The sequence below is a fragment of the Arachis hypogaea genome, chromosome 2 (genome assembly GCF_003086295.3).
Source record: "Arachis hypogaea cultivar Tifrunner chromosome 2, arahy.Tifrunner.gnm2.J5K5, whole genome shotgun sequence".
NCBI classification, from domain to species: domain Eukaryota; kingdom Viridiplantae; phylum Streptophyta; class Magnoliopsida; order Fabales; family Fabaceae; genus Arachis; species Arachis hypogaea.
In genome coordinates this window covers 23,853,004-23,876,739 of record NC_092037.1, presented here as the reverse complement: position 1 = coordinate 23,876,739, position 23,736 = coordinate 23,853,004, and the positions used below count along the sequence as shown (strand labels likewise).

At 34.2% G+C, this 23,736-nt stretch overlaps 1 protein-coding gene and 1 long non-coding RNA gene across 2 annotated transcripts; both read right to left on the bottom strand.

Annotated features, from left to right (window-relative positions):
- Positions 1-14,811: 14,811 nt before the first annotated feature.
- Positions 14,812-18,128, bottom strand: LOC112741698 (uncharacterized). The gene has a single exon (XM_025790775.3). The coding sequence runs from the start codon at positions 16,304-16,306 to the stop codon at positions 15,143-15,145; it is 1,164 nt and encodes a 387-aa protein (XP_025646560.1). The 5' UTR covers positions 16,307-18,128; the 3' UTR covers positions 14,812-15,142.
- A 66-nt stretch (positions 18,129-18,194) lies between these two features.
- Positions 18,195-20,687, bottom strand: LOC112741686 (uncharacterized). Its single transcript, XR_003171563.2, has 3 exons — positions 19,321-20,687; positions 18,959-19,050; positions 18,195-18,403 (listed from the first exon to the last, which is right to left on the bottom strand). It is a non-coding gene; the product is annotated as an uncharacterized lncRNA (long non-coding RNA).
- Between the last annotated feature and the right edge of the window lie 3,049 nt (positions 20,688-23,736).

Genomic DNA, 23,736 nt, shown 5'->3' with positions numbered 1-23,736 from the left:
AGACAACCACTCGACATGAATAAGATGCAAGCATGTTAAAAAGAAGCTGGAATACAGTTTCTATGGATACCAAAAATCCCGTAAAAACTTCTCCTAATGGGCAGAGGTATCAAATAGGGATGATAATTCTACTTCTATAATTAAATTGGATTAAATATACCAAATGGCAGAGACGAGGATAATGCACTCGTAGACACCAACCATGGTGGATGGGAAGCCACAAATTCAACAACAAAAATAAAAAACAAAAAGCGAAAAAAGGGAACGTGACTGATCCCAACCTCTTCATGGAATAGGATGGACAACGCCGACTTACAATCTCGGAAAAAATTATGATACCCACTCATGGTAATAGAGCAGTTACATGTTCCAAATACACAAGTTTTATCAATAAATAAAATGTCTCATATTGGTCAGTAATTGAAGAAGGAATGAAAAACATTGTTGATAAAAATAATGAAACCTTTTTTCTCAATTTATGCCAAAAAATGCAGCATCAGCCAATTTGAATGCAACCCAATCTGACAATGGATTGATGAATCCAGTTTTTTCTTCGTTGGATTCACATATCAATCACAACAAAGCATTGTAGAATTTGATGTTGTTTGCACACCAATCAAGATGGATGGCATTTAGAGAGAAAGTACACCACAACCAAAACAAAAGAGAAGAAAACACCGTCCCAAGGCCATTATAGAAAGCCAACCAAGACGAACTCAAAAGCCAATTGAATAAAATAATTTTCAATTCAGAAAATTCAATTGGCAAAAGAAGTTACGTGAAAAAAAAATAAAACAAAAAAAGAAGAGAGAGAATAAACAAAAGTTCTACTACTCTAGCAGAAGAAGCAACTAGTCATTAAAGACTTAATGGCAGAATCTACAAAAAAAGTCCTGTAAAAGGACTTCGACGAATTTGCTGGCACAAAAAATACAATCGCACAACCAAGTACAGTGAAAATGGAGACAACATAAATGTAAGTCTTTCTTGTGGTATAATTACTTCCAAGAAAATTTCAACATCCTAACGTAGATCCCTATGATGGACCTACCGATCCACATAGCCATCTCAGCAATTTCAAAGAAGTCTCCAGATCAAAAAATACTATAGAAATTATGACCTCTTTTAGAGTTCACAGAGAAAAATCCGACTTCTTTTAGAGCTCACAGAGAAAAAAAATCCGACTTCTTTTAGGGCTCACAGAGAAAAATCCAACTTCTTTTAGGGCTCACAGAGAAAAATCTGACTTCTTTTAGAGCTCACAGAGAAAGTCTGACCTCTTTTAAAGGTCAGACTCTACAATGAGGTCAATAACCTCCATACTGATAAAGAAAAATCCGACTTCGTTTAGATCCCACGAAGAAAGTTCGACCTCTTTTAAATGTTAGACTCTACAATGAGGTCTAAAACCTCATTGCTCACAAAGAAGAATCCGACCTCTTTAGAGCCGACAAGGGGAAATCCGACTTCTTTCATGATCAACTCTACAATAAGGTCGAAAACCTCAAAAATTACTAGAAATAAATCCCGACTTCTTTTAAAGATCAGAGTCTACAATGAGGTCGAAAACCTCCAAGCTTAGAAAGAAAATCCGACTTCTTTCCAAGCTTAAAAAGAAAAATCCGACCTTTTCTAAGGATCCAAGTTTATGAAGATAATCTGACCTCTTCTGAGGATTCAAGTCTACAAATAAAATTCCGACCTCTTTTGAAGATCAGACTTTACAAACATGGTCGGATAAGCTTAGAGTTTACAAAAAAAAAAAGGGTTTGACCTCTTTCTCGAGGTATGACTTCAAGAACCAGTTCCCAAGCATAAAGGGCCATGAGAAGGTCATACGAAGAAATTTTTTAACTGGCGACCTCGTCTTGATCCAAAATGACATCAGACCAAAATCGGATGAAGAAAAGCCAAAATGTAAAGATCCCAACAAAATCACTTAAGACTTGGAAAAAAACTACTACAACATATCCGACTTACTCGAAAACAATCTACCTAGATTGTGCCATGTCTACAACAAAAGAGATACTATAGCTAGAAAGTGCACCTTACTTCCTAATGCACACTTTTTTTGAAGTGACAAGATCTAAAGTGGTGTAAGAAGTTATGGATACAAATCGTGGTCTGATCTCATTAAGCCACTTGTACTAAAACAAGCTGGCAAGGGGCAAACCTAAAACGAATTGCAAAATTAACTTGAGGACAGCGTGATGATAATCAAACATCAACACGAAGAGAATGTAAACCCGACCTCACAACAATTTGTTTAAAACAAATGGAAAAAGGATGGTGATTTGTAAGAATGCCTCCTCAAGCCAATAGACAAGTATTCGACCTTACTAGATTGACACAAGTATAAAATAAGTTATCCAACCTCTCATAAAGAGAGTCAAAAATAACTTGTAAAAATCACATAGCAACAAATAGTAAGATTCAAGAATGGCATGACTGGATGCTTGAGTCCAACTTCATGAAACTCGACCTCGAGTAGGGGCAATGGCTTATTATGAGAGCCAAGTCCAAAATTATTAAAAATCAAAGACAACATTCTACAATGATATTAGAGTACGAAAGAAGAACTCGACCTCCTTCCAAAAACCTGAAAGCAAACTCAGATAAGAAAAGAGGCTTTGAGAAATTCTATAAGAAAGTTGGTTAACATTCAAAATTTAAAAGAAAAACTTGACCTCCTTCTAGAAATTCGAGAGCAAACTCGGATAAGAAAAGAGCTTTTGAGACAAAGGATGGCTACGAGATTCACCGCAAAAGACCTCATCTTGATAGGAAATAATATCAAGCTACAGAGGTTGGGCAAAGAAAAGCTGACAGTAAACTGGATAGGACCCTAGAAGTCTTAAGAAAGGGGTTACTACAAAATGTCCAACTTGAATGGAGTTGAGCTCCCAAGGCCGTGACAAGCTTGCAATTTGAAGAGGAATTTCCATTAGTATTTCTATGATACGCACTGACTTAAGTTCGAAAAACCGCAAAAATATGTTGCCCAACCTACAAGGTTGGCAAGATAAAGCGACGAGGTACAAGTCGGTGTAAAGAGGTTATAAAAGATGATCATAAGAACTCGACAATAAGATGGCAAATGACTAGTAAGTCGGAAAAGCCCCCGAGCAGAGCAAAATGTATCACAAAAATAACCTAAGTTAAGAAAACGATTCAATGATAAGTGAAATTGATCGTCTGAACTAAGTAATGAAAAATCCCTCCTCTAAATCCTAAAAGTCTAAGGTTCCCAGTAAAGGCTCATGCCAAAACCTCACGGCTCAACAACAGATAAATTGACCTAGGTTATAAAGGCAAGCCTAACAAAAACCTAAAGACGAAGGATAAAACACAGTAAAATCTTGAGAAAAAGGTTCAAACAAAGGCTCAAACTCCTTTAAAATAATTTTAGCAATGCAGCAAGCAAAGAAAGTTGGTAAAACCCACCTAAAGGGACCAATATCAAGTAATATGAAAGTTATTGAAGTCCTTTGTTAAAAGACCAGAAGTCAACCATATTTTCAACGAACTTGTGTCAAGTCGTATCAACCTGAAAGCAAAGCTTTAAAAGTGATTTGTATAAAAATAAATCATTAAAAGCAAAGCATTAAAAAGTGATTCATATAAAAATCACTAAAACAAAATAAAAACAACTATAAATAACAAGTCATCTATAAAAAACTCAGAATGAACGAGTTGAACAAATCATTGAAAGGCTTCATTCGATAATCCAATCTGCTTTATTACTCGAGTTTGACTTTATAAAGCTCGACTTCGAGCAGGGGGCACAATGGATAAAACAACGAAATCCGATGGCTACAAAGATAATCTGATATTTTAAAAGGACTCAAAGTAAAACAAGTTGTACTTAAAACAAGTTGTGGAGTCCTAAAGATAGCTCGAATTTAAACGAGTTGTATGTAATCAGATTAAGAAATAGCCACATTTTAATTAAACGATTTGAAATAAAGCAAATCGTAAAACCTTAAAACTACTCGTATCAAACGAGTTAGACGATGTTATACTAAAAAATAATTACAAGTCTCAAACCAAGCGATTTGTATTAAAAAAAGTCATGCATCCTCAAAACAACTCGAACTGAACGAGTTGTACGAAATTAGGATAAGAAATATTTTCTGGTTAAGCACGATGTGCTAAAACCAGTCATGCAGAGCCTACAAACCTTAAATAACTCAGAAAGAATGAGTTGTACCAATCAGTCTTAGAAAAAAGACTTGGCCAGAAACAAGTCTAATAAAGAGAGAAAAAGTGGAGTATTTATAAGAAACAATGGACAAAAAGAGACATTTTGCACCCTCTTTAGATGCTGTGCACTAAAGCCAAGAAAACTGCCGCGTAACGTATGCCGAAGAAATGCACTGTTTCAAAATTTTGAAACACGCCGTGCACTCGACCTCATGAAGGTGGCGTACCGACAAAGGAAATTAGAACCACGAATGCTTGAGCCTGTAACACCCTACCATACAGAGTCTTATGCTTAAGTCATAATTCAAAGATGGCAAGGTATTACGACCGCAAAAATTAAAAAAATTTAGCAGGTATAGTAGTATGAATAATTGATTATAACAAGGAGCCTTTGTAGAAAAAGGGGTAAACAAAAATCGCAACTCAAAGCGCAACACTCCGATCGATAATGTAACGAACAAGGATAACCAACGCGTGATTATATATATACAAAGGAGTGTCAAAAACAGGAATATTAAGACCCAAGATCTAGCTGCGAAGATAACCGGTCTGAGCATAGCAATATATACATATGATAAAATAAGGAAAACCCCAAAGGAAACCCAAAGGGACACAAATACATAAAACCTATTCTCCAAAATCTCCCATAAGGGGAGTCATCACAGTTTGTATTATTTAATGGAGATAAAAGTATCTAAGCAAAACATATAAACCAAAACATAAACCCCAAGAACAAGGAATCTTCGCAAATCTAGAAGTCTCCAGCGTGCGTCAGCGGGAAACCTATGTCCTGCATCTGAAAACCACAAAATCCGCATGGGTGAGAACCAGAGGTCCCCAGCATGGTAACAGCTTCCACATATATAATACATAATAATGGAGGAAAGCCGAAGGCAATCCTAGAACTTCCTCCAGATAATATCAAAGCTTATAAACAAGCTAAACCATAAAGGGCGTCTGACTAAAGATACTTCAGTCTAACTAATACTTCCCTTTCCAATTCCTTCAAACCTCCCAACCACCAGCAGGAGTAGAATGTAGCAAACACAGTTATATCAGACAAGAAATATTCAAATAGGAACAATTAAGGCAGTTAGACAATTAGCAAGTAATATGCAGTCAAATAGGCAATCTCAAACAATTCATATAGTATGCATATGATGAATGTCTGTCCCTAGTGGCTGATGATATCATCTGTCGGTTATAGAGCCAACCCGACAAGTCCTGGTAGCTAACCATTGGACTGTCCCTCTGTCACGCATCCCCAACTCGAGTTATACTCGTCATAAACTTGATCATAATCATGATCTATATCCATCACCTTCACTGGTGAATATTTACGGGGGCGAGCTCATCCGGGTCTTTCACAGTGCCCGGCCACACTTATGACATAGGGTCAACAGAGTACCAAGTCTCAACCTGGAGCACGTGGTGGCTAGCCACTGCTACTACCCAGGGAAACTCGTATCTCAGATAGTGGAAGTGCAAATCACAATTATCAATAATTCAGCATAAACATGCATGAATTCTCATCCATGGATCAACATCCATATCAGCCATCCGGCTCACAGTTCAGTCCAGAACCAGCCAATATTCGTATCATACACAGCCATTCCGGCTCATGGTTAAACCCATAACCAGCCAATTCATAAACAATTACGGCCCTTCGGCCAATGGCATAACAAGCACTTCCACCACCATCCTCCATACCTCACATAATCATCAATGATCCTCATTGATTATTCATTTTCCCTTGCTTAACTCGCAAGTTACCACATCCACTAGCTCCTTCTCTCATAGCTAGGCATATCATAATGATTTAAGATATAAGTGGTGAGATCGGAGGCTTAGAAGTATGAAATTTGGCTTTTAAAACTCAAAAATCAACTTTGAGATGAAAACAGGGCCACGCGCGTACGCGTACTCCACGCGCACGCGTGGATGGCCCCAAAAACTTCATCGACGTGCAAGCGTCATGCACGCTAACGCGTGGATTAAAAATTTGCCAATCGACGCGTACGCGTGGGTGTTCTCGTGCCCCAGGCACAATACTAGCACAGTTCTGGCATAACTCTCTGGAAAATGGCTGGGCATTGGGTGCAGCACCATCGGCGCGCCCGCGCACATCACGCGCATGCGTGGATGGCATTTTCGGGAATAACGGCGCGCACGCGCTAAGTGCGCCCACGCGCAAGGGGTCATTCTGCTAAAAATTTTCTAAGTTAAAAGCTGCAGAATTCACCAATTTAAACCCCAATCTTCCAACGGACATAACTTTCTCATTTTAAATCGTTTTTCACCCGTTCTTCGAACGGCATGGACATCCCGGATCCAATTTCATTTCTAAATAGATTTGGCACAAAACAGAGATCCGTAGTCCAAGTTATGTCCCACCAAAGTATGCCCAAAAACCATGTTTTTCATAAAAACCACAAGGTGCCATTTGCAAACAAGCCATTTCCAACTCTTTTCAAAATCAATCAAAACATGCCATTTTCATCCCTTTCCTTTGAAATCAATCAAAATACATCAATTTCAATATTAAGCCTCCTCAACTCACACATTGAGATTTTACCACAATATACAAAATCACTATCTCATCATTCTAACCCACTTCACCCAAGTGGCTCAAACTCAAATATTTTGACATATCATATACTCTTACTCATGCCAATTCTCAACAACACCAATTCCAATAAATCATCATTGTACACAATCAATATCATACTCACCATCAACATGGTTCAACCCACAATTCAACCATAACCAATCATCAAGCATATATCACAACATGCATATTTCTCATACATCATACCATCAAGGCATCATTAATCATCATCACATATATGACCACATCATATATCTCAATCATTCAACAACATCAACCATTCAATGCCTATCTTAGGGCCTTTAGCCTAAGTATTTCCTACCACATTACATATTAGATACGGGAAACCGAAACCATACCTTAGCCGATTTTCCCAAGCTCCACCGGAGCACTTCCAAACCACTTATCCACAAGCTCTCAAGGCCTCAACACCTTCAAGAACAGATTTTTCACCACCAAACCCTTTCCAAGCTTTTCAAAATCACCAATCAAGCTCCAATATTTACATATACACAACCTAAGCCACAATCATCATACCCATACACAACATCTCAAAACCCAAACATCATAAAACAACAAAATACACTAGAGTTGAGAATCTTACCACACCCAAGGTCCAAGGAGACAAGATTAACCTTCTCCTTCAAGAGAGTTGGGTCCTATAACATCAAAGAACCCAAAATCTCAGTATTTCACCCATGAAACTCGAAAATAAGGGCTTGGATTTCGAACAGAAACACGTGGCTTACCTCAAGATTGATTGTATAGGTTTTGTAGAGCTCTCCGTGGTGAACGCGTGGCCGCAAACGGAGCGGCAATCGGAGCTCTAGATCAAAAGTTATGATGGTTTGAAGATCAACCAAGGGAGAGAACTTGAGAGAGTGTTCTTCCTCCCTTTCCCTCTAATTTCAGCTTGTGTGTGTAACAAATGAGGAGAGAGAGTGCTGAAAACTAGGGTTTTGGTTAAGTTATGTTGGGCCAAGGGCCTACTTTGGGTCCAATTGGCCCGGTTTGACCCGTTCGGTCCAATCTTGGTCCGATTTCTATAAAATTGGTACCGAAATTCTCGTCTCAATTTCCTCTATCACATTTAGCCATAAAAATCACATTTTAAGCTTTCTAGAATAAATTATCATTTATGGGTTGATTAGCTGCTAATTAATCGGGTTTTACAGAGCCCGACCTCATGAAAGCTCGGACTCAAGTAGGGGCACTGTTCTTACCCTGACCCAACACTGGGATCCAGGTCCAAATAAATCAAAAGGCCCAATCCAAAGATTGGCCTCCCCGCGTACTCGATCTCTTCTCAAGAGGTCGGATTCAACACAGACTTCACTCCAATGAAGTCGGGATCAAATGTTAGCTGGCAGATAACACTTATTCAAATAAGTAACTGCCCCTAAAATCTCTCAACCCACTTCCAGGAGTCATACCTCAACTACTCTAAGATAAAGGGACGGTTATCCACCTTAAAAGGTGGCACTACTCCAACGGTGGTTATTGGATCACCATTATAAATATCCTGACACCCTTCAGGTATCTCTAAGTTCCAATATTCTCAAAACCTGTTTAGGTCCCTACTGACTTAAGCATTGGAGTGTCTTTGCAGGTACCACCCCACATTCTTACACAACTCGAACAACGGCTCCCAGACATAAACCAAGTTGGAGACCACCCTCATCTAGCGCTTGGGCCTCACAAACAAGTCCAATTACCATCCAGTTCTAGGTAAGTCCCGAAACAATTATATTAGTTAGTTTAGTATAAAGGTTCGTTTAATACAGAGGTTAAATTAGTTTTTTTTTTATATTCATGCTAGTTATAATAAGTGTTTTAAATATTTCATGCTAGTTTTTTTAGTTAAGTATATGATTAATTAATTGAGACAATTTGAGTTATTATTTATCTATGTTTTGTAGGGTATATGAATTTTGAGGTGTGTCAACATGAATCTACTGAATGCATACAATTCAATTGTCGAGTCTCTTTTGTGGATCAGTAAATTTTATCACGTATCTCAAATTGGAATGATTCGAGGTCAGTTGGTTTTGATAACAATTCTAGTAGAAAAATAACACCCAAATACTCATACTTTTTATTTTTCGACTGGTGAGTGTATCATTACGTTAGAAGACATAACTCTAATAATCCTAGGTATTCTAATAGATGGTCTTCTTATGACAGGAACAACCATAATTAATCACGAGACTATGGAAGCTGAATGCTTACATCAATTTCGGATTGTACCTAAGACCAATGATTGTAAAGGAAGCTATATCAAGATGATCTGGAATAAAAATTTGAAAGATAGATTACATCTAAATGATCGAGTTACCATAAAAAAGTATGTGAAGTGTGATATATTGTTGTTTGGATCAATCTTATTTGCTGATAAATTTGAGTCAGCGGCTCTAGGGGTGAGCATGGCCCGGCCCAGCCCCAAGATCCGGCCCAGTCCCGAACACTTTAGGGGCTAATTTGGTGTGATTTTATCGGATCTAGGGCCGGGTAAGGGTCTCAAAAATAGACCGATCATTATTTTGGGTCGGGTCCGGGCCATAACTCGGGTCACCCGAAATCGGCCCGGTGGCCCGGTCACCATACACAATAAATATTTTGTATTATTAGTGATGGATGATGACTATTATTATGTGGAATTTAAGTATTGTAAACCTTAATATTTTGTGTTATTAGTCATTATATATAAGACTATAAGTTAATATTTTATATTTAAAATGCATAAGACTTTAGATTAATGCATAATATTGTGTTATTTGTATTGATTTAAATATTTGGTGTTATTAGTCAATATTAGTATTGATTATGGTTATGCTTTGATTTTAGAGAAGAGTTGGTTCTTGTTATATTTTTCTAAATGAATTTTACCATGTCAAATAATGGTTAAAAATTTGGATATTTTTAGATGCTAACTTACAAGAAGGTATTAAGGTAATATAATGTTAACGGCCCGGTTTTCATCCGGTATAGTTGTGGCCCGAAAGAGTATAGGTTTCATCGGGTCTAGGGTCGGGTTCGGGTCTCAAAAATAGGTCCGGTACATATTTCGGGTCGGGTCTGTGTCACATCAAACCCGGTTTCACCCGACCCATGCACACCCCTAAGCGATTCACTGAAAAGTTATGCCACTACTTTGTGACTTTTCTCGAATTCACAAAATTAATTGGGAATCGACGCATTTTTAGTACAATTGTATAGAATATTGTGTAAGACATCTCATTTTGACTATAAAAAGATTGATAATTCACTAATCTTATTATATATCTGGACTTAAATTCGTATGTCATTTCTTGCTTTATTTTGAAGAATACATTGATGCTTTATTCTTGATGATAACTCTTTCAAAGAAGTTCTCAACGGCAATCAGTGCAATATGTATTTTTTATAGGTCCTTCATTGGCTCTCTCTTCTCATGTACCTTGAAATTTACTTTTACATACATGTGATTGCTTGATTTTGTATGTGCCTACTGAGTTGCACCTACATTGAAATGTACAATATTATGTCTTACTAAATTTTCCCTATGAATTTATTTGTATTTTGCTTAATTTGTTTGGTAAATTATAGAGATTTTCTTCATTTATTTTTTACTCTGTAGCTTAATCCCACTTCTAAACATTGTTATGTTGCAATTTCAGCACATGAAAAATCTGAGTCCATTTGAATGGAGGTGTTGCGATTATATTTTGTGGAACATAACAAAGCTAGACACGTTTTACATCCCCAATTCTAGTTACATATAGTATATTCCTTTTTTTTCTTATTTGCTAATGGTTAACAATGGCATAGTCAAAAACAATATTTTAAGAGTTATTTGAGAGCCATACTATAAGTCTATAAAGTTGTGTTTGTTTACAAAAATAGGACATTGAGACAGGAATATAGAAATACATAATCGAATTTGGCAGAGAAGACATGGACAGAGACAATGTGTCCACAGATATTGAATTAGTGTATTTTGTGTCCATCCTGACAAAAAGGACACGAAAACACTAATAAAGGACACAATTATTTTTTATTTTTTCTTTCATTATTCTTATTAATTTTTCATGATTATATTTTTTATTATTATATTTTTCATCTCAAATTTTTAAAATAAAAAATGAGAATAAATTAAATTTTCGTAATTTATTGTAGTTGATCACCAAAAAACTACATGTGTCATATTAAAAAGGATGTTAAAATTATAGTTCTTTTTAATTTTATTAATAAAAGAATATCATAAAAGTATGCGGCTATGCGCATTCGATTGACTACAGTCCAACCTCACCCATAAATATAGTTGCAGAAAATAGAATAAACTCAAGTTAAACATCCTGACTTTTTCTGCATTTATGTTAAATTCATGTCTGAATTAGAAAGAAAATGTAGATATATAGATGGTATTAACAATTTCATTTTGTCTTTCTACAATAAAAAACTAAATTGCTAACACAATTCATTTAAATATCACAACACTTGATGTCTAATTTCAGACATGATTGTAAAACTTTTAAAAATCTTGCATTAAGAATGAGACGTGTATAATGTAACTTGTATATCATGCACTTTATAACTTAAGAGTATAAACAATACTTAAAACATATTAGAAGGAATGAACCTTTTTTTCTTAGCCAATGAGAAATGAACCTTTAGCTATAAGAAAATATTAAAATGTAGTAAATTAACATAACCCATAAAGCATCCAATTATTTTTTTTATATGTTTTCAAACTTTTAAACTTCTGTAATCTATATTACAAATTATAAATAACATTAGAACTAAGATAATGAGATTTTTTATTCCTCTTCCACAAATAGCAAATTTAAGGCTAAAATAAAACACAAATATTTATTCCCTACTAACCAAAATTCATTATACTAACATGATGATTATACTTCTCCAAAGTTTCATACTTTTAGAATCTATATTAAAATTTTCAAACATCACAATATAGGCAAAGATATATAACCAAAACACAGACAAAACTTTTGAAGTTATAAAAAAAAAAAAAAATCCTGCATTTAGTAAAAAATTAACAACTATGATGAAAAGTTATCAAAGCGATACTGACCATAAATCTTCAAGCCCAAAAAAGTGTTCATCCGTTGCATCAATAGCTTCAAGGTGAGATGGAATGCACAAGTATAAGAGCAAGAAGTCTCTGTCATAGACATTGAACAGTTTCATTTCTGTTGAAAGAGAATTTACTTCTCCATCCTGAAACAAAATAAAAGAAATTAAACACCGAAAAACACTAGACGATCTATTAAAATTTGCAAAATCTCAACAATACCTTCATCGAATTTAGAGAGAAGATTAGCCTAAGAACAAACTATTCGTTATCAACATGTTAATGGAATTAAGAAGCAAGTCTCCCTAATCAAAACTTTCTACCCTTCAACATCTCACTGACCTCATCAATAATATCATTCTATTTGTCACATTTGGCAAAGAAAGAAAAGAAGCCAAACACTAATTCTATAATTCTATAATGTTATGTTAAATAACCACAAAAGCACTTCTATCACTTCAATGTATCTACTCTATCAATCATTATATGCCATTATTATAGACTTATAGTATGGCTCTCAAATAACTCTTAAAATATTGTTTTTGACTATGCCATTGTTAACCATTAGCAAATAAGAAAAAAAAAAAGGAATATACTATATGTAACTAGAATTGGGGATGTAAAACGTGTCTAGCTTTGTTATGTTTTAGTCTGGCTTTGTTATGTAAAAAAATGGAATATATTAATCTGGACCTCCAACTTTTAATATATTAATAATATTTTATGTTTTAGTCTATTTTATCTTGTATTTAAATACATGTCATTTATTTTCTTAGTTGATTAGAAAAGACATTTGCACAAGTATATCTTTTGGTTTAATCATAAAAAATATCTTCGAATTATTTAAATGCTGACAAAAAATATACTCGTACTTCACTATCGATAAAAATATCTTCAAATAATTTAAAAACACGATAAAAATATCCAACAATAAATATATATTTTTAAAAAATACCTTAGAGATTGAATTTTGATGTAATCTTTTGCAAGTATGATTATAAAAATAAGATATTATTATACTTAAATTTGGTGATTTTTCGTTAAGTATATATAATTTGTTTTGTTAACAATTAATATATTTTTAAAAAATTACAAAACAATATATACTTAAAAAAAATTTATCAAATTTTAAGAATAATAATATCTCATTTTTCTAATCATATTTATAAAAAAATCGCATCAAAAAATACATTTTTGTGAGCGTTTAAATAATTCAAAACCGTTTTTCGTAGTTAACCTAAAGATCAAATACTATTACTAAGTACTAACAATAGGACTTTATCGAAATCGCATAAGTGAATTAAATAATTTAGTCTCACCAAAAATACTATTTTATCATCATTTCAGATCCTCCTCGCACATTGCCCAGACATGTCGTTTCACTGGTTCCACTTTGTGATTACAGTTTGTCAGAGAGTAGAAAGCTTGTAAATAGTGCTCTAAGAAAGAGTTGAAAAACAAGTTTCAACGTTTGAAGTTAGTTCTTTTTAGAATTTTCAGGAAGCTTTGGAACTGTGTATATAAAATAGTTTGTTCAGATCATATATTTGCATATCTGAGTAAGTCAAAATATGCACGTTTTAATCCTACATTGTTAAAATTTTTGTAATCCTTTAATAATGAAAAAATGAACAAATGTAGGCGTGAAAAATTGTACCAAAGACAAAATTACACAAGTGATTTAATAAGTTAAATGTACACATAAAATCTATAATCAAATGATCACATTTATCTTTTCATCAATAATACTGTTTCCAATAAAAAAAAACATACACGTAGTACATTTTTTTCCACCTTAGCACTGAACAATCAATGATGTGGCTATTTAAGTAATTAAGTGAAAGTTAGATCAATATATCACCTTTGAGTCTCGCAATATTATTTTGATGATAATATTTTGCCAACTTCTCTTGTCGAAGAGAATTGTCAAATGGGTCAGTCCGATTTATTTAGGTTCAGTTCATTTAAGTTTGTGAATTAAATAGATTGATTCGTTTAAATTTATTTTATTTGTGGGTCGGACTATTTATGATTAGTTTGATGAGTTAAATAAATTGATTTTTTATTTTTTTTATTTTATTTGTTAAAAAATATTTTGATAAAAATTATTATTTTTAGGTTAAAAATCTTAAATAAACTGTATTTTTTAATTGATGGGTCAAATTTTATAATGGATAAAAAAATATTGACTAAAAGTATTATCTTTTAAAAAAATGTAAAAAAAATAAACAGACCGACCTTTAACCTGCAGATTAGTCCATTTAACCGTCATTTTTTTCGAATTAAGTAGATTTAACTCGTTTTATTTGAAATTTAAACAAACTTAATTTTAGAAACAAAATCCTTCTATTTAAATGAACTAACTTGATAGATTTAACTCATTTTTGACGACCTATTGTTGGGTCCCCAAAGCTATAACTGCCTTTGAATTTGACTCTATGATAAGCATTGTAAACCCCAACTCGTCCATGAAGGACCTTTCAAAGTTCAGTTTAGAAAGCACTACAAAGTACAAACTCACAAATTTGTCATGATGACTACTGTATAGAGAACTGAAAAAGAAGACATTAAAAATCTTTGATCAATAGTCCTAATTAAAAAAATCTACAAATAGTGGCCGGTTCAAAAGAAAAATAGTGGCAGGATTACTGAAATAGTAGTGAATTTTGACTATCTATTGAAGAAAAAAATCGTGAATTTTAACTCATTTAAAGATTAGCCAAGATTAGAAATTTAACATTTTGAAATTTAAACGCCAGGTCTTATTCCAATGTATGGAACAGAACAAGGTGATAAAAGGAATAAAAGATCCATGCCACAACATTCACTACTAACAAGATATCTAGTTTCTAGAATAAAAATCTATTGTTTACAAAATATCCCAACAGATTAGTAAAATAAACAAATGAGAACAAATAAGAGCAGGAAATAAAAGAGAATAAACATTTATTAATTTTATTTACAAAGTCTTGTTTACAACAATAACTCTCCCTAAGTTACAATTCTAACTCCCAAAAATGATTGATTCGGACTTGTTATTTCCACTCAACTCAGATGGTGAAGTAGAATGTCAAGTAAGGCCGGAAGGGTGTGACTGGTTTTTGTTTTCATTTCTTATTTTCAGAATTTTAATTGAAAATAGTGAAAACATGATTTTGTTACTTTTACTATTTTCAATCTCTCTTTCACAGAATTAGAAAAACTGAAAGAAAATAGAAAACAAAAATACAAACCAATCGCATTTTAAAAATTTCATCTAGCTATACTTTTGGTGTCTGTTCATTTGTGACATTTTCATCTGAATCTAACTCCCACCAAGCACCTCCACCATCCTTATAGTCATCATCAACATTATCACAAATATCTTCAATATTCTCATCTTCTGATTCTTCAATAACCACATCAGCCGGATCGTATTTCTTTTTATCCACCTCTGGATTGTATGTCCACTCTAACCTTTTCAAAATATCACGATCCTTCCAATTCTCGACAACTGATACAGCCTCCTTTTTAGCTTTCCCCATTAGGATTTCCTCCCAAGAAAAGGACGTATCAGCAATCCTCTTCAATACACCATCACTAGTATCCCCAACGACAACTGTCTTCAGACATCGTAGCTTCGCTTCCCTTATTACATTAGCGAAATCATAATCATCAGACACAAGTACTATGCACTCAACCCTCCTATGATCCATCATATCAACCATGTGACTTTCCAATGCATGATCCGCAGCCTCTGGCTTATCCAACACGGTCTGAACCCAAAATCCTGCGCGTTTCAGCTCATCCGCCAAACCATACCCTACTCTTGGAGTAAGAATATCCCTTGCAGCCTTCTTATATTTCTCCATCTTCATCGAATACTTCGCCACCAACTTCACCCTCCGGCTCCCCCTTGCAGACGCTATTTGGTTTACCCTTTTTGTTTGCTCGCTCTCATGTAGCTGCTTGAAATGGTTAACAAGCTTCTCATTAGTGTAGAACTTTCTCCCACAAACCCTGCAAACATGAGGCTCATTCCGCTTGATGACGCCCTTGCTCTCCAGTCGATTATACAGCTCCTTCTCTTTCCTCCTCTGCCGGACAGCGTGTGGGACACTGCTGAAAGTGTGGCTATTTGCATAAGCTACCATATGCCTAACAACCCCAAATGAAGATGCAACAATTCTAAGCTTATTGGCAACTTCATAAGGTGGAATTGGGTTTGGTGGCTTGTTATCTAAGTCCCAGAAAATCCCTACCCTATTGTGATTATTCCTATTTGGTTCCAGTTTGGGGGTTTTATCTGAAGCACTGGAACCCCGGTTAAGTTTAGAATGAAAGAATTTAAAGGAACCGTATATGCTATGAAATTTGAGAATTGAACACATAAGAAAACGATTCTCTGTTCTTCTATAAATACTACAACTTCCAAAAGAAACCATTTGAATAATCACAGCATACAATGAAGCTTCAGAAACTTAACTGCGATCTGCGAGTGAACGAAGGCGTCTGTCGATACCTGCGAAGACGCTTTTAGCAGCGGTACCAATCTTTGGCCACTATACCGCTATAATTCTTTGAAGGATCAAATCTGTGTCTCCAAATTTAAAATCAGCAGCAGTAAAAAGCACCAGAAAGCAGAGAAGAGAAAACCGACGGAAGAGTAGCTCAGATGCGGAGGCGGAGCAGACCGGTGGCAGAGCAGCAGAGGAGGGGAAACAGAAGAGGAGCGGCGCAGAAGGTAAGAGAACAGAAAATGAGCCGGCAGCGCAGGCGAGGGAGATTCGAAGAGGCGCCGGCGGCGTTGACGGAGCAACAGCCGAAGAGGAATGGGCGATGGAGGGGCTAGGGTTGTTGCGGGTTGCTGATTTTTTTTTTTCCGTGACATTGCAGGTCTTTGTTTTTTGGGTTTTGACTTTTGAGATTTGAGATTTTCAGAGAAAATAATTGGAAACTGGAGTCGTCATGACAAAAAAAAAAAAAAAAATCGGAGTCTGTTTGTTTTGCGGATTTGCGCAGTCTAGCGCAAATTTTCGTTTAAGACTCTAGGTGGTTAGTTCATTCCTTAGGTTGAAGAATTCATTATTTCTCAAATGGTGATTGCTATGGGAAAAATGCTAGTTGTACAACACTAATTAACTTTTAATCAGTCTTTAATTAGATTTAAATAATAATTAATTATTTTTTTATTGAAACATGTTTTTATTAGTGTTAAATTCGTACGATATACGAGCTTATATTTAAATTTGACATAGTTAGTAAAATAACATTTTATAATCATATATTTTTTGAATTTAGTATAACATATATTATCATCGTCATTTTATAACAAATGTATTTAATATGTTGTTTATCTTTATTCAAAGTAAAATACAAATAGAATAGTTTGAAATCTTTTGGAGAGAGGCTTCGATATCAGCACCAACATTTTCTCCTGTTCTTTCCACTCTCTTCCGTGCTCTCTTTTCCGCTGGTAGTAGTTTCTTTTCCACCTTCTTTTCTTTATCTTCATTCTTCTTTGAAGAACAACCCTCCACTGATTTTTTAGCTACATTCTTTTCCTTATCTTCATTCTTTTTTGAAGAATAACCCTCCATATTGCGTTCTCCAAATAGAACACTAGCACAATCTGCATCTTTTGGTAGCATTTTCTCTGATGATAAAACATATTATTCTCGGTTGAGGATGAATTGTTCTTATTCTCACCATTCTTCTTGTCAATTCCAGAGCATTCAGTTTCCACAATCACCTCATCATAGTGCAAAACTTTATTGCTATAAGACTCAAAAGTTGGCTCTCTTCTCTTCTTCTCCTTCTCTTCCTCTTACATCTCCTCTTCTTCTTTTTCTCCTCTTCATCTTAATCATCAAAAGAACTTGAACCACTATCATCATTGCTTGAAGCTGAAGTTGATGTTGAAGCTAAACCTTCATCATCCTCCACTCTAAAATCTTCATCATCACTATTATCAATGTCCTCTATGTCACTTGAAAATTCAAAATCTCAGTCCAAACTTCTTTCACCGCCCTCACTTCCTTCATCACTACTACTATCACTCAAACCAACGATTATAGGATCGTTCCAAGAAGTTTCAACACCATCATTAGAAAACACGTTTCTTTCTTGAATTTCTTCCTTTTTCTCTTCATTAACATACTCACGATGAAGCTTCTGCAACCCCTCAGCAGCTGCATTATTATCACTATCACCGTTGAGTTTAATCACGTCTCTTGGTGGAGGTATCTTAAGAGGTTGCTGAGGTTCCATCATCCATTTTTCATGGAAAGCATCATACTCAAATCCCACAACCTCAACATCAACTTCAGCCTTTCTTTTTCTCTTCTTTCTCTCGCTGGACTTTGATGACAAGGAAAATATTGTTCGAGATCCTGATTCAATACACGGTGACAAGGATGCAAAGACCTCTCTTTCTTCTTGATTCGTGTTCTGCTAGCAATACCATTAATGATCACTATGGCTGAACAAAAAAAAAACTTTTTTTGATACTTTTTTTCCTTCTTCATACTCTGTTTCACCTTCTACCAAAAAAAATATGTTTATTTAATTATAGAAGATACCTTGCATTGAATCAATCATTAAAAAGAAAAAGCAACGAAAGACAAGAGTGAAAAAAAAAGAACCTTACTCTGAATCAGGATGTGAATGAGTTCTTACTTTCTAATTTTTCTCGTCACAAAAAAAAAGATAACTATAATTAATAAAATTAATGTAACAAAATCACTTATTATATATATTATTAATAAAACTGAGAGAATACATAATAAAATTAAGAGAGTACGTAAAGATAATTTGTTTATTTTTTATTCAATTGAAAATAGAGAAGAATGACAAACTATATATACTTGCGTTAAATCCGTATGATGCATGGGCTTATATTTAAATTTGACATGGTTAGTAAAATAACATTTTATAATCTACTGGATGCGACATTTAAAATAATCTTTCCTCTAGACAAAATAGCAGAAGAAAGTCCATTCTAAATAAATATCTTACCACACCCACCATGCCCTTAAACAAATTAAAAATCACCAGAGTCTGTAATAACAACATTGAATATCTCATCGAATACTAACCTTTGCTCATGAGTCATCTTTTGTTCCGTATATAAGTTTGTAAGAGTCAACTCATTTGTGTCATATGCTAACTCTTCCTCTGTTAGCTTATTCTGAAAAAGGAGAATATCAGATATCTCAGGATATGACATTGATTAATAGTCTCTTAAATATCTCGCGTTGCTGTTGAGTATCTTCTCAATCTTAATAAGGCAGAGGTGTTTCAATTCGTTATTAGTCATGTTTAATCCTAACAAAATCACATGAAGATTTTATGAAATATTTAATAAGTAATTCCAAAATAACACTTTTGATATTAGTAATAGAAAGAAAAGTAATAAGAGAATACAATCTTGATATAAAAAAAAGACATAGTAAAATACCTTGGTTTTCAATGCTTTTCTCCTCTCATATAGTATCCCGTCAGCTAATAATATCCAAGTTGCATTTCAAACACGCTTTAGTTTGCTAACTCTATTAGATATTAGTAGTATCACAAATAGTTTTCTCAATTGGTAACCAGATGCAAGTTCAGCTACCTCATTAATAGTTGTAATGAATTCTCTATCATCACACAATAGTCCCATGGAATAGCAAGCATCTTGGAAGCTAGAATATATAATTCCTTTAACTGTCCTAATAGACTCATGTTGTGCAACCTTTCTGAACAGCTAACAAAATTCTCATATAGTAGATATCACCTGTACACGGTGGAACATAGTTTAACCTCCCGATAGAATACCCTCTATTGCGTGGATTCCATTCCCTTGTTTCTCTATCATAAACAAATTTAGGGCTACCCTCTATTGCGTGGATTCCATTCCCTTGTTTCTCTATCATAAACAAATTTAGGGGTGTTCGCGGTGCAGTTTGGTTCGGTTATTGGAGAAAAAGTCATCCGATCCAATTTTATATTTATTTTTCGATTCGGTTTGGTTTGGTTTTTCGGTTTTTCAAATAATTCAAAAAAATATCCCGATCTAACTTCTATCCATACCCTAAAATCAAATACCAGAGCAGAACCCAAACCAAGAACAAATAATAAAAAACCAAAATAACAGATGATCAGTAATCACAACCAAAGTAATCAGATCCAGAATCCTAAGCAAAACTCAAAATAGAACATACAATCAAAATAAAGAAATAATCAGATCTAAAATCTTAAGCAAAACTCAGAACAAAACATACAATCAAAATAAAGAAGTAATCAGATCCAAAACCCTAAACAAAACTCACAACCAAGAACAAATAATCAGTAATCAAAGCTAAAAATCAAAATAACAAATCAGAACGGATACAAGTATCAGATCAGAATCCAAAAATGAAACAACAACAAATAGTCAGATCCAACAAATTTAGAACTGCGATTCAGAGAAGCGAAGAGCCAGCGAACTATTATTGAAAACGACGGTGTGGAGGACGACACTGGGAGGACAATGGGAGGAAGACGATGGGAGCAGATGGCGGCTTCTGTGCATAGAGGAGACGGCAGCTTCTGTGCGTGGAGGAAGGGCGGCTTCTGTGCGTGGAGGAAGGGTGGCGCCGAGAGGGAATCGCGATGAGGAAGAGGAGAGAAAGGGCCGCGCCGAGAAGAGGGAAGCACGAAGAGGAAGGCCACCGCGAGGGTGTTGTCCGGCGACGTCAGGGGATTAGAGGACGACGGCGTGTGAGGGTGGGATGTGGAAGTGGAAAAAGAGAGTGGAGAGTGGGGAAGAGGAGAGATTTAGGGTTCTGAGCGGCGCTGTATCTGATGGAAGGGGGTGGGGTTTGGTTTTTATATAGGGTTTTTTAGTAAACCGGTTCGGTTCGGTTTGGTTAGAGTTTTTCAAATTAAAATCAAAAACCGAACCGAACCGTAAAAAAATTGCAAAATATCATTTTTTCGGTTTTTTTCGGTTTTTGGTTTGTTCGGTTATCGATTTTTTCGGCTCGGTTGGTCGGTTTTGTTCGGATTGGATCGGTTTTGAACACCCCTAAACAAATTGATTTGAAAACTTAGCATACGTCAGAGTTTGACCTGTTTCAAATTTTTTGTTGGCCTTCATCCATGCTAAGAACATCGTACATTTTCCTTCCTATTCTTCCATGATTTTCTCAAGATCGTCATCATCTTTAAAGATGATATTTTGCTCTTCAGGTAAATAAAAAGTTAATCTCATCATTGAAGGCCACCTCTGATGAATATCATAAGGCAAAGTTCTTCACATAGTCTCGTATGCAGACAAATACCTACAATCATAAAATTGTTTGATCTCATCAATAACCTAAGCATTCTCTCCACTGAAAACTTCCTTTGAAACTCCAACTGCTATCCTGTATGGATCTTTATTCACGTACTTGAACAAATATTTGATAGCATTTGGCTTATTGCAGTACTCTACATTAACATGCGCTTGATAAGACACTAGTAGATATGCATTGTATAGAACCACATACCTATTATCCATATGGACTCTCTTCTTCTCAGTAACTACTCCTGTGTCTCGTCTTCCATATGATGGGTATCTACTATCATCGACAACTATGGTGCTACTGAATATTTTGGGATAATATTTGATGCAGTACCCATATTTCATGCAGAGAGATTTTGAGAAAGCTCTACCACATGCCCCATGAATCATATACGTAGACACAACTTTAAATAATTTTGGGTACCGAATAAGATCGAGCAACTCTGAAGATATTAACTTGTCAATCTAAGTTGTCATTATTATATGGTGGTCTCCACGCAACCATAAAAGAATGTGAATATGCGGCTGACCTCTTTTTTAGAATTCCACTGTATACATCCCTTATAACAAAAAGATAAAAAAGAACATGTTATAAATAAATTATCTATTTTATATATGTGCTTTGATAAATTAAGGGTGATAATAAAAAATCAATAGGTTAAATAAAAAAAATATATTTACCATTTATTTTATAATAATTTAAAGGAACATTTCTCTAAAAATAAGGTTGGATGATGAGCAATACCTGCATCTAGCACTTCAAATGAAATTCCATGCTTAAGATCCGAAATTATCATGCCAAGCTTAATTTTGAACACTTTACACGATATATCTGATCGGTCTTCAACCTTTAAGTTCCTTGAATCCCCTTGTATATATCACTCCTCACTTTTTTTAGTTGTTTCGATAGTAGGTCAGCCTTTGTGCTTCAATCTTGAAAAAGCAATCAACCAAGAACTGCTGAAATAGTCTTTCACCATTGACAATGGTTGCATACTTGACCCTTTTCTCTTGTATCCTAAATGCTATGAACTCCCTTAAAACTCACACGTTATCTCTTTTTATTTTCATCAGCTCTATGACATTCTCGCAGAGGAATGTCTTCTTGGTAGTCATCTTCACTGTAAAAAAATATCATAGGATACTAAAGAGGAATAAATGTGGTGTGTGTCTCATAAATCTTTTGTAGATATCCAAACTTTAATTGAACTATAATATCACGCCTTGGATATCCAGAATCAAAATCTCCTATTATTAGAGCTACGACTTCGTTATAAGATGGTAAATTGTAGACTCTCGCTCTTACAACTGCAGTCTTACAACTGCAGTTTTTATTCGCACGTTATCCGGATTAACTAAAATGAACTACTTATAAACGAATTATATTTTTAGGAACTCAATTCGCAATTTTTTCGAAGGAATTGAATTGATTCGCCAAAAATTATGTTTATAGAAAATAAAAGGTTTAAATATATAGCTAAAGGATCTAAAAAGAATTGATTACCCATCATCGACTTCCAATTCAATAACATTGTATTTGATAGACTTGTGATCTTTTTTAAGAATCTTCTCATTTCCAATTTCAGTAAGATATTCAATAATATTTAAAATAGATTAAGATAAAAAAGGGTTTGTTGTATTAACTATGCTAAGAAAAAATTGATCAAATAAATAAATTTATCAATGAAGTTATTTTTTTGTAAAACAATAAACTTTACAACCAAATAGATGTAATCGAATCCAGAAGTATTGAGAATAATATGCAAATAACTTAAAATTTAAAAAGTAACCACCTAAGCAAAACAGCTTAAATTTAAAAAGTAACAACTTAAACAAATAATAATTTATAATTTATAAATAAAATTTAAAAATTTAAAAGAGTAATATACAAATAACTTAAAATTAAAAAGTAACAACATAATTAAATAACTTAAATTTAAAAAATAACAATTTAAGCAAATAATAATTTATAATTTTTAAAAATTTCTAGTAACGACACCTAAGTAAATAATTAGTTTAACAATATTAAAAACTAAATACCTAACAACCTAAGAAAACGTAATTTAAAATTTAAAAAGTAACAACTAAGTAAATAATAATTTATAATTTATAAATAAAATTCTAAAAATTTCTAGTGACAACACCTAAACAAATAAATTTCAAAATTCAACGTATGAGCATCACGTCAGCATAAGAGTGTTCCATTTATATTACTATAAAGATTTTATAGATACATATCTATAAATAAATTTAATTTAAATTTTAAAATCCATCCATTTCATATCATAGTTAGTTACTCTTTACTTTTTTTAGATAACTTCAACGTAACAAATAAAGTTTTTTATTCCTTATTCTACAGAACATTCACATTGAATTAGTGAATCCAAAACCAAAAAGGTACTTCATGCTGAATTCTTCTTCTCATCTTCACCTCGTCTTCGTTAGTAAAGAAGTATCACCTACTTCTAGCTGAAGCACTCTCTGCATTGATAAAAGGTATCACTACTTTCCACACATGTATTTATGTAATTTGTTAAGAAATATTATGTTCAATATTTTTAATTATAT

What these genes read in the sequence shown, in the direction of transcription:
- LOC112741698 (XM_025790775.3), bottom strand. Translation starts at nt 16,306, where the DNA reads ATGGTTTCTTTTGGAAGTTGTAGTATTTATAGAAGAACAGAGAATCGT.